Consider the following 12,094-nt stretch of genomic DNA (forward strand, 5'->3'; position numbering starts at 1 on the left):
CCGCCCTTTTTTTTTGTCCGCAGTTTTGAGAATAAACGCATCTCCCTGATGGCCGAACCCTCCCCGCACCTGCTGAAGCGCGCTCTGACTCACAGAAGAAACGCAGCGAGTCTCGAAGGTGCCACGGGACTCGGCTTTATTCGGCGGCGAAAAGGAAACAAAAGCCCAGCGGCGCCTTCGAGGCGAGCGGCATCGCACACCTCGCTTCCTCGGCCCCTTCGCCCGTGGGACCGGCCAGCAGGGGGCTTCCAGCCCGCCCTGACGAGCCCCCGCCTTGCCTTGCCGTGCCGTGCCTTGCCCGCTCCCCGCCCTCGGGCGCCTTCATTCATCTCTCCGCGTCCCTCCTCCGCCCGCGTCGCCTCCCCCGGTCCCTCCCTCCTCCTGCCGGCGCTGGGCTGGCCTCGGCGGCCGCTTCCCCCTTCCCGCTGCAGGCGTCCGGCTCGGCGGCGGCGGCGGCTCCCGGGAACATGTCCGAGCGAGGCGGCTTCTATAAGCAGGACTTGAACAAGACGGTGTGGGAGGTGCCGCAGCGCTACCAGCACCTCACCCCGGTGGGCTCGGGCGCCTACGGCTCGGTGTGGTAGGTGCAGGCGGGCCAGGGCGGCGCCGGCGGCGGGCAGGTGCCGCTCCGGGCGGCGCGGGCTGGGGGAGCCCCGGAGCCCGGCCGGGAAGTCGCGCACACAAGCCGCCGGCGGTGCTGTGGCGCGGGGGGCGCCGCCGCCGGGCCTGCTGCCCCTTCGTCTGCTGGAAAGCGGCCGGGCGCGTCTGGGAAGTGGGAGCGCACAATGGAAGCGCGGCCGCTGCGCGCTGCGGGCGCCTCTGTGCAATGGACCCCGGGGAAAGTGTGTGCCATGTTCAGATAGGTGTGGCGAGGTGCATGGGCAGTGCAGAGACACCTGGGGAGATGCACAGTTGCAGGTGTGATGCTCTTGGGGGGGGGCTGGGGGTGTGCCTTAGAGAGGAGCTTGGGGGTGAACATAGGGGCATCCGTGGTGGGTGGGCTGCATATGTGGCTTCTGTGCATGCACATAGGCCAGGGGAGGGGCAGCATTGTGGGTAGTAAGGCCTATGCTATAGATATTATCTTGCTCCCAGAGAGAACAAGAAATCCCAGAGGGGTAAGCCAAACAGCACAGTTGGTCTGCCAAAGGGTATCTACCCCTTTTTATTTTGTATCTGTTTACAAAGCAGATTTCTTTCTGTTTGGGTCTGGTCTTTTGTCTTGCGCCTAAGTGTCTGTTTTGGGAATAGCTGTGTGAAAGGCGATCCGTATCAGGGGCATCTTTTGTAATGGAGAATGCGAGTGCAGCTTGACCTGCATGTGGCGACACAGGGGGGTTTTGTGCACCGTATTCCTGCTTCGTCCCTGCCCCCACTGGGGTCAGCAGTGGCGCAGAAAGCCCGAGCTGTGCTGCTCTCTGAATGCCATTCAGCCTGGAATTCCTTGTAGGTTGCTAAGGGTAACCCCAGGCCATGGCAGCTCCAGAAAGAGGCTTTCCCTAGACTAGATTTAAGACCTCCTCTTTCATCGCTCAACTGCACACATGAATGGGAGTTTGGCAGGCTGATGTTCACAGTGCTTTTGTGGTCAAATCTGAAGTCGCTTGGGTGGGGCTGGGATGTGCCTTTGCAACATTCACTCTGATATTAAACTCCAAATGAATAAAACATGAGCCCCCATTTCTCCTTCTCCTGTGGGTAGCTTGACATGGCCGGCCACATCTAAAGAACTGCCCCCCCCTTTTCAACACATTGCATGCCAAGCCTTTGTGTTAACTCTTGTGTGTGTAGTGATAGTTCAAGCACTAAAACAAGGTTAATAATATCAGGATTTGTAGTTGTTCTGGGTTTGGTCCAGTATGTGATGGTGTGTGGTCTAGTAAATTAGGGAGCAATTTAGTTCTAGTTGGAAGGAATCCCCATTCATTCTGTTCAGGAAAGCGTTCTTAGGATTACAGCCATATGCAGGTCTGTCAGCACCCAGATGAATGGGTGCTAGAGAAAGCTCTGTAGGCCATCTTTTAGGCTCCATGAAGGATTGCACTCTGTCATCTGCCTTGAGTCTCTATGAGAAAGGCAGACAATAAATTAACAAAGTAAATGAGTGTGTTTGGTTTATTTGCTTTCCTCCCCAGTAGGGACCCACAGCAGCACACAACATTCTCAGTTTTATCTTCACAGCAACCCTGTGAGGTTGTTAGGCTGAGTGTGCGTGATGGCCCAAAGTCACCCACACCCATCCAGCAAGCTTCCACAGAAGAGGGTGGATTTGAACCTGGAGCCTTCCAGCACCTAGTCTGACACTAACCGCTATGCCACACGGATCAACTATCTCACATTTGTTTGGGCAAAGGATAAACGGGCAGTTTCTATTTTACAATTCTCCTAAACTTCTTTTCTTCACCAGGCCCAAAGCAGGTCACAGTGCAATAAAAAACCCAGCAATTAAAGCAATCGTATTAAAACCTCGTTACAAAGTAACAGTCAAGGACCCGTTCAGAAATCCCTTGTAAGCCAAATTGTTTTGGCAGCCGGACATGAGAAAAATGCATGCTGAATTAGTTCTGCTTTGTGAGACCTCTGAAAGCCCAACGGTGTGGAGGCCGTCCTGCTATCCACCACCAATGGTGGGAGGAATCACTTAAGAAACTATAGCATGAGCAAACACTGTTCTTGTTCATCTGCAGCTCTGAATCTTTAAAAGGTCTCCCTTATCCAAATAAAGCTGGCGAAGAGGAGACGATCCTGCAGGTATATGGGTCTCAGCTATGAAGGATTTTAAAGGACTTTTATAGGCTGTGGAAAGTACTATCAAGTTATAGCTGACGTAGGGCGACCCCTGCAGGGGTTTTCAAGGCAAGAGCAGCAGTAGTAGGTTTAATTGTATATGGCCAAAGGCCGTCACAATACAAAGTTAAAAACAGTAAAAATAGAAATCTATCTTGCAAGCATAAAATACAGTTATTAAAATAATAAAAATAAAATACAGTTCAAATGGGACCTTAATAAATACCAGATAGTTATGAGAAAAGTTAGGTTTCTGAGGAAACAATCTTGGCCCTAATCTTTTTTGCAGCTAAGGCAAACAGGGATACTCTGCTAGTGACAAATGAATCAGTATCAGATAACAAAAAAACTAATTTGTCAATATCAGAGGTAAAGTTACGCCCCACTAACAAGTTAGCAAGAAACTTAGCTCTAACCTCTGCATAAATGGGACAAAATAAGGTGTAATGTAGAAGATCTTCAGGAACTGAGGCACCACATATGCAGAGACGGAGAGACATTGGGGTTTGATGGTATCTTCCTGTAAGTAAAGCTGTCGCCATTGTTTGAAAGCGCAGGGAGGTAAATGATTTTCTGAGATTTTGGGATGTGAGCAAGAGGCTAACAGTGGTGGTTTGACATTGCCTGCCTCTGCATCGCAACCCTGTATTCCTTGGAGGTCTCTGCGGCAGAACCCTGACTGTAACAGTCCTCCAAACAATTACTAACCTGGGCTATCCCGTTAGGGCGAACTACTTTATAGAAAGGAGGGAAATGAGAATTGTGGCTTTCTCCTGGGATCTGGATTAGAACCAGTGCTGTTTAAGTTCTTCGTAAAGTATCTGGAATCAGTGGCTGAGTAGCCAAGTTTATAGATGGCACAAAACTAGACAGGATGGTGAAATACAAAGCAGACTGGGAAGAATTCCAGGAGAATGGCTCCAAACGGTGTTAGGTGCTGGGAATGGCCAATGATGTGCAAATAAATTTCAGTGCAAGTACATTTAAAATATATATATATGTTGAGAGACTGCCTTTCTCACTGAAATTTAATGTGGATTACCACAGTGTAAATCAATACAGTCAACTGCATGGAACATCCGATAAGCAGTGTGATAGGGTTAGGATTGCAGAAATCCGAAACCAAGCAGACATCTGAGATAAGCTGAAACAAAGCATAAGTATTAACATGACATGTTAAATAATGCAGAAATTACATAGTAGGATAATACGTACAGCAACAGATAGTATGTACTATACACAGCGGTACAGTTCACAGGCCCTTAACCCTCATTAAAGCATCTTTTTGAGTGGTTCCATTATAGTATAATCCTATTACCTGTGTAAGAGTGCCTCCCTGAATAATTCAATATTGTATAGATTGTGGAATACCAGGAGAGTGCGAGCCTCCATGACCTCCTTAGGTAGGTCATTCCAGAAGTTGGGGACCACAGCAGGGAATGCATGTGTATGGCCAGTTGTTGATGTTGACTATTTGCACAGTGGCACCTGCAGAAGGCCCTGCTCAGATGAACGAAGCTGTCATGGTGGAGCATAGGGGGCGAGAGGCGGTCCCGCAGATATGAGGGTCCAAAGCCATGTATATGATATCCATATATAATAGCCAACACCTTGAATTGAACCCCGTAACTGATGGGTAGCCAATGGGCTGACTGTAGAATGGGAATAATATGCGTGCTCTTCCTAGCTCCTGACGAAGCTGAGCTGTGACATTCTGCACCAACTAGAATCTCTGGGTTCACTTCAAGGAAAGACCTATGTAGAATGCATTATAGTAGTCTAGTCTCAATGTCACTACGGCGTGGGTCCACTATGGCATGGATCAGCCAAATCAAGATAAGGGGGCCATCTTCTGAGCTGAACAGAGTTGAGAGAAGAAATCTTGTTTTGCAGCTGCATTAACTTGGTTTGCTATTATGACTCCCCGTCAGGATTTAGTTTCCATTTGTAAGCACATCTAAACAAAAGAAAATTCTAACTGTGCATGTATGCTGATGGGGTCTTAATTAGCTATATATAGCCACGAAAGCAATCTTGGGGTCATTTTGGATAGCTCAACAAAAATGTCAACTCTACATAGAATGGCGGGGAAAGAGGAAAACTCGGTAGTGGAAATTATTAGGAAAGGGACTGAAAATAGCAGTCAGAAAACACTTGCTCAGAAAGAAGGCTGGAGCAGGTTAGTTTTTAAAAATTACTAGTTTATAAAATTGTATCTAGTATGGGGAGGGTAAATAGAAAGGTTTTTCTTTTGTTATATTTGAAACTGATCGGCAGTGGGTTCAGAACCAACAAAAGGAAACGCCATTTTGCATAAAAATAGTCAACTTATGAAATTCACCATCGCCAGCTGTGTCGGTGCTATGAAAGACAAATGCAACATAGGATAGGACTACCAGTGGCTGTTAGTCAGGATAGCTAAATGGTACCTCCGTGTACAGAGGCTGGAGGAGGTACAAGAAGGCGGTAGCACTGTCCTTGCTTGAGAGTTCACTGGAGATCTGGCCAGTCAGAATTAGAAATGGGATGCGGACAAGACCGTGAACAGGTTGTCTGAACGTCTTATGCTTTTTGTCACAATTACTGAGAAGACTCAAAGTATTACAGAAATGCCCACTGCCGTTGATGGTGTTACTTAAGTAAATACAGTCATCACTGGTTGACTTTGAGCACTGCATGATGCAATCCGTGTTGAAACAGAGTTGCCTCAACGATCCTCTTGTGCAAAGGATTTTGATCCCATCCTGCCTTCAAGCAAGTCGCTTCCTTAATCCAAAGTGCCATCAGAGCACATTATGCATTAGATAACCACCGTTTGAACGCGGTTGTCATTATGCAGCTAGAAGAAAGGAGCATAATTTGAATCCACTTAGCATGTTGCAAGTAAATTTATAATTTGGACATGTGGGCCATGCTCTGGATTGATGCTATTAACAACTCAGTTGAACGTGTTCAATCTAACTTTCTGCGTAAAATCATGGGGGTTCCCATGTGTGTTCCATATGCTGCCTTATGCTTAGAGTGCGGTCAGAATTTGTTGGCCACCAAGGCATGGCTTCACACTATTAAATATTGGTTGAAACTCCATTTTAATTCTGATCTCCCCAGTTATACGTACCATTTATTATCTGAATTTGCCAACTCTAGTTGGTCAGCCTGTATTGAAGCTAAAATAAGTTCCTTGAACTTATCTATAGAATCCTCCTTATCCCTGCTATCTGAGTCTGAGGCCTTCTCAAAAATAAAATCCAGTCTTTTGGGATTAGAGTTACAAACTCTCTATAGTTCTGCTAATAGAACTTGTTCTCCCCTAAACTTGGGGATTGTCCCTAATGTAAGTTTCCCAGCAGCATACCTTTGTCAACTCCTGTCTCCCAATTTACATAGAGCCTTTTCTCTGGCCAGATTTAATGTTCTTCCTTCAGACGTTTTATCTGGCAGATTTCATGGGATTCCTTATTATAGCAGGTGTTGTCCTTGTTTGTTGGACTGTGTTGAAACTGTTTCCCATGTTCTTCTCCAGTGCCCTTTTTATCTGGCGCCACGCTGGGATCTTCTACATCCTGTATTAGCCCAACTTGCAGAGTTTTCTGATGATTTTAAGGTTCGGTTCCTGCTTGACAACCCAGATGGGGAAATAACTGAAATAGTATATGCCCTGACAAGTAATATTCTGTACTGGCTTTGCTGCACTGTTGCCCTGCTCCTATCTGTATTTTAATCTCATTTTGTATAGAGTCTCTGTATTTAAAATTTTATATTTTATATATGCCAATAAAGGCTTGCTTGACTGACTGAATTTGGACATGTGGGTATATGAAGGAAAGGATGCTGGGCGCACAGAGATGATGTACTAAAGAGCCCTGGAGTTCCATGTTCTTGGCACGATGCATTGCGGGCCTATGCTTCTCAGGCAGAAGCAGCGTTTTACAAAGAACATGAGTCTTGGTGACTATATTGCCTCTAAGGTGACTAAACAATGGCTGATGATGAGAAGCCAATTTTATTTCCTCAGGGAGATGGTATTGTGTGTATTTCTAGCTGATGAACGCCGTAACTGTGGCTTCAGTCTGGGATAGTTTCTATTTTGATGTAAATCTTCAGCGGATGAGGGTAGTTCAGAGACAAAGCACTTGCTGTGGACCAGAAACTTCCAATATTGGTCCTTGCCCATAGCAGACATCACTTTCAAGCATTATGTTTCTGGCTAGCCTAGCTCTCGTACTAGGGGAGCGTGCTATGTGTGAGCCGCTTGTATGTGCAGTCGCCATTTTGTGTGAAAGGGGCAGCTTCAGTCCCCTTGAAAATCCAAGTTTGGGATAAGGTGTATCGTGCCTGGAAAATACACGTGTAGCTTGTTTCACACAAAATGGTTATTGCACATCACATGGTCTCATGGTTTGTTCCCCTTCCTCCCCATGTCACCACCAGGCCCCCTGCTTGCACTCCCTTGCCGGTCCACCGACACAGGCGTCCCCCTCCTGCCTGCACATCCTTTCCTTCCTGTACTCACAGTTATCTGCACATCCTTTTCCCCATGGCACTGGTGATGCATGCAGGCTGGTAATCCCACTGCTGCCATGTACACACAGACTTCCTTCCCTGGCAGCAGTGGTAGCGCATACAACACACACACTGGCAAGTGAGGCAAGGGCACGTGGGCGGGGGGAGTCAGCAGCAGTGGTTTCCACTCTCTACTGGAATCCCTAGTCCCAACAGCTGCCCCATCTCAGGGTGTGCTGAAGCCCGTTCTGTATGCGCTCCTGATTCAATATGTGAGATAGGAGTGCCGGAAGCAGCACTGGAGAGATGCATGAGTGGTCTGATTCAATCTAAGTATCTTATGTGGTCATGGGATCATATATTACGAGGCTAAATGTTGTTCATGTGAGGCACATTGCTCACAGGATGGTTGGTCGGAAGAATGAGCGATTACAAATCTCCGTGATTGTATGGGCTTACTCTTGAGATTACTACGGAGGCCTACGTGATTTGCAAGATTTGGTATTTGGAAAGTCCCATGACCATATCTCTAGACCAATGTTGTGGGAGGAGAGATCTGGGATCTTCGCAATGAGGGAAAAAGGAATGTGTGTTTACAGCCAGTCCATCTGCCAAAACATTGATTTTTCTGAGCACTTTGTGCTTAGTGATATTGTAGCAATGCCAATGATTTTTCTGCAGAGTCATTGTGTGAATCGGAAATAAAGCTTAGGTTCTTGGAAGTGAATGGAGGAATGTGTCAATACTGAGAATAGGCGTTTCTGGCTTAGATCTTCTTGATAATGTTATGAGAAAAGGAACAGCTTTCTGTCCTGCTCCAGCTGCTTTGAGGGTATTTTGTTCCCTGGCTTGTGTACCTCTCACTTGCACCAGTGATTACTTCCTTAAAAATACACTGGTATGCGTTGGCAAGCAAGTTAGTGCAAGTGTTGACTTAAGACAGAAGGGAGAACAAAGATCTCCGTTGAAGCAATGCTGGGGTGAGAAGCAGGCCAGAGAGAAAGCCATATGGGCTCGCTGTCCTGTCTTTCATTTCTATCGTTTTTCCTTCCGAACCATGAGTTGTATCATGTGCTTAGTAATTCTGGAGAAACAAAGATAAATCCTGTCACTATTATCCTCAATTATTTTATCCTACGGTCATTTGAACTGGCCCAGAATTATTGTTCTGTGATAGAGAATTCTTATCCAAAGATGTTAACAGGGTAGAGCCAGCATGGTATACTGCTTCTAGTGTCAGACTGGAATCTGGAAAACACTGGTTCAAATCCCCATTCTGCCGTGGAAGCTTGCTGGATGACCTTGGGCCAGTTGCACTTCTTAACCTACTCTACCACACAGGGCTGTTGTGAGGATAAAGTGGAGGGGAGAGTAAAGACATACACTGTTCTGAGGTTCTTGGAGGATGGGTGAGATAAAGATGTACTGAATAAACAAACACTGATACAACAGTATCTCATATTGGACTAATTGGATGCATATGAACGGGCTTTCAATTTATGTAGAGCATCAGGTATAATCGAAAAAGTAGCTAATTCTTGCTTTTAGACATAAAGTAGGGTTACTTACTGATGCAAATTCTTCTAGCCGTTTATTTATTACACTTTTTGCTTATCCTGTCTTTCCTCCATGGAGCTTAGATTCTGTCCTCCGTTATATTCTCACAACAACCTTGTATGGAAGGTTAAGATGGGAGAAAATGATTAGGTATAGGTGTCCCAGTAAGGGTCAAACTTGACAAAATGGTTCCCCTGAGTTTGCCCCAAGAATGTGCCTCCTTTTAACAGTGCCATGAGGCCCCCATTCTGGTTGGGATGACAGGAAGAGCTCCTGTCATCCCCCCCATGGTGTTTTTCTGACCCAGAACAGCACAGGGAAGGAAGGACCCCTCTCATGCCACAGTGGTTCCAAAAAGAATTGGGTCCCGGTGGTGCTATTAAAAGGAGTCCCTTGGGAACTCACTCTGCAAAATGGAGGTGTGATCCCGGAGCAAACGTGGGGATGCTGTCTCATCTAGTTCGGCCTAAGATTCAAGAGTAGTGGGAATTAGACATGGGCATGAACAGAAAAAAAACCTGAACATGGTGTTCATTGTTTGTTGCCATTCACAAACAGTGAACACTGATGAACATGATCCTGTCACGAACATGTTCGTTATTCATGGGGGCCAGCAGGCTCTCCTCCAGCCATCAAGATCCCTACCACACCACTCCCAGCAACCCTACTTGAGCAGGCAGCAGGAAAGGTACCAATAATAAATAATAGCTTGGCTCCGGAGCCTGGCAGCAGCCCTGGAACTTGAAGAGGTAGATCCCTATCCCACCACACACAAAGAAAATTCAAGCTCCAATGCCCTCTCCCTGTCTCTCAAAATGCCAACAGCAACTGTCTCTCCCTCACTGTCTGCAAAACCAGAGCTGGGAGCCCCCCTCCCCCCTGCTCTTTGCTTCCTTGTAACAAATTTGGAGCTCCACACTTGAAAGGAAGTCCTGCCTATCAAGCTAAATTGGGCTTAGATTGGAGTTTCCAGGGCAACAGCAGGAGTTCAGATGGAGTTCAGGCAGTCCCTGCCTCTGGTTGCCAAGGGAATTGATTGCAGGTGCCAGCAACGAACAGCAATGAAGGAGGCTTGCAACGACCACCTGTTTGTTTAGAATGGTGCCTCACGGACAGCTTGTTCGCGAACAGCTGATTGGGCTGTTCATGGTTTTTTTTTAGTTCGTATTGCTGTTCGTGCCCATCTCTAGTGGGAATTTGAACCTGGGTCTTTCCGGGTCAAGTCTGATGCTCTAGCCACTTCATTGGACTTTTTCTTAACATGTCATTTAATACAAACAGATTATACCTTCTGAAATTCAGCTGGAAACATCTCTCTGAGGCAAACAGCTACTGTGTGAATTTTGAAAATTGCTGTTTTACAGTTTTATGTTCTTTATTGGTATTGATTTTGAATGCTCACTGGGTAGAAAAAACAAGCCATTACATTTAATAATAACATTAAATATAATGACACTGGAAGTGCAGCTCTGTTGTCTGTGGTGTAGGAAATAAGTGTTGGACTGAGAATGGTTTAAACAAATTTACCCTAGTTACCTGAAAGGAAGACTAGTTTTTTCCCCCATGAGTCCTTCAAGAAAAATATGGGGTAGCCTTAAATTCAGAAACAAATGACAGGTATGGACGGTGATCACTTGTGTATAGTGGTTAGAGTGTCAAATTAGGATCTGGGAGATCCAGATTCAAATCCCCCTTCTGCCATGGAAGCTTGCTGGGTGACCTTGGGCCATTCACTCTCTCGTAGCCTAAGCTATCTCATAAAGTTGTTGTGAGAATAAAATGGAGGAGAAGATAATGATGTGAGGTGCTTTGGATCCTCAGTGGGGTGTGTGTGTAAAGGCAGAATATATGAGTGCCATGCATGATTTAGAAACTAGTGGGATTAGCCGCCGACATTGACAGTGTTGTTACATCACTTCTGAGAAAACCTGGAAATTGACATCAGTCGTCTCAAGGAATTGCTGAAAACTCGGTGGTAAAACCAGAGTTTCCAGCAATTCCTAGAGAGGGCTGATGTCACTTAGAGGTTTTCCCTGGAAGTGATGTCATGCTGTTGGATCAATCGCATTTTTTTGTTTATTTTTCTCCTTCCTTCTGTCAGAGTGACGGGACTTGGGGGCAGAGGATCCTCCACCCCCATTGGTGGCTTGGCGGCCACCAATTTATCTATTTTTACAGGGTAAAAATAAATAAATTAGTAAATAAAACATTCTTGTGTATACCTTTTACGGGGGGTTGTTGTATATTCAGGGTCATTTTCCTTTTGGGTAAGTATGGTGATTTTAGTACAAAGTATCTGGTAGGTCCAAGAATGAGTAGCTTTGGTGGCAGAAGTGCCAGTCCATAGCTGCCAGGTTTTTCTTGGCCATAATCACTTTTTGTGTGTGTGAATTCATGTACTCTCTCAATTTAAACAATGCAACTGATCCTAAACACAGTACGCAAGAGCTAGTCAGATTACTTCTAAGAGTTGCTTTAGGTACGGTAAGTTCCTACATGGAGAGCGATCTCATTATGTAGGAAAGATCATAGATTATCCCACACTGGTTGCACATTGATCTAATTTGCTGCATGCACACTTGTTGGTGGTCTGTGTTGGCTGTAGCTTCCCAGTACATATATCTCACAGGGTGCATGCATTCAAATAGATGGGTATGTTGTGGCCACAAGTGATGATCTGTACATAGTTTGCACACTTGGCTTCATGGAATTGTTAATCCCTCTAGCATACTTCTTCAAGTATACTTCTTCCCGAGTGGTGTGTTCAGACTGAGATACTAGCTACAATAGCACAAGAGAATAATTTAAAGGCTTCCGAAGTTGCCACCCTGAAAATGAGTAAGATCAATAGCTGCAATGGATGTGCATTTTCTTTTGTAGCTCCCACCTGGTAGAATGGCTTGCCAGAGGAGGTCAAGAAGGCTCCCACAGTTTTATCATTCCACATAATGTTTAAAACGGAGTTGCTCTAGAGGGCCTTTTTAAAAGGGATCATACTTAATGGCTGTGAAATGTGGGGTGGTCTCCCCCCCACCCGCCGTTGTTTATATTATACTGGAGTTCTCTCTGCTTTTATAACCCAGTTTTGTTTCATTTGTTATATATATGATACTGTTTTATTGTAGTGCACTGTTCTTTGTGTGTTTCCTGTTAGTTTTGTAATCCCATTTTGTTGTATGTTGATTGTACATCTTATACTGTTGTTATTGTCTTGTTTTTGACTCTGTAATCCACGTCATCCCTGACC

At 45.7% G+C, this 12,094-nt stretch overlaps 1 protein-coding gene across 2 annotated transcripts in view; it reads left to right on the forward strand.

The window, feature by feature from the left end:
- Positions 1-391: 391 nt before the first annotated feature.
- The window catches only part of LOC129335412 (mitogen-activated protein kinase 11-like), a 49,288-nt gene continuing 37,585 nt past the window's right edge, over positions 392-12,094 (forward strand). Inside the window, exon 1 of one of the 2 annotated variants that reach the window (XM_054987862.1) lies at positions 392-580. In XM_054987862.1, coding sequence (XP_054843837.1) covers positions 468-580 — 113 coding nt within the window. In that variant the 5' untranslated portion in view covers positions 392-467. The remainder of the gene's footprint in view (positions 581-12,094) is intronic. The other variant, XM_054987863.1, reaches the window with a different exon arrangement.

The sequence above is a fragment of the Eublepharis macularius genome, chromosome 9 (assembly GCF_028583425.1).
Source record: "Eublepharis macularius isolate TG4126 chromosome 9, MPM_Emac_v1.0, whole genome shotgun sequence".
NCBI lineage: Eukaryota > Metazoa > Chordata > Lepidosauria > Squamata > Eublepharidae > Eublepharis > Eublepharis macularius.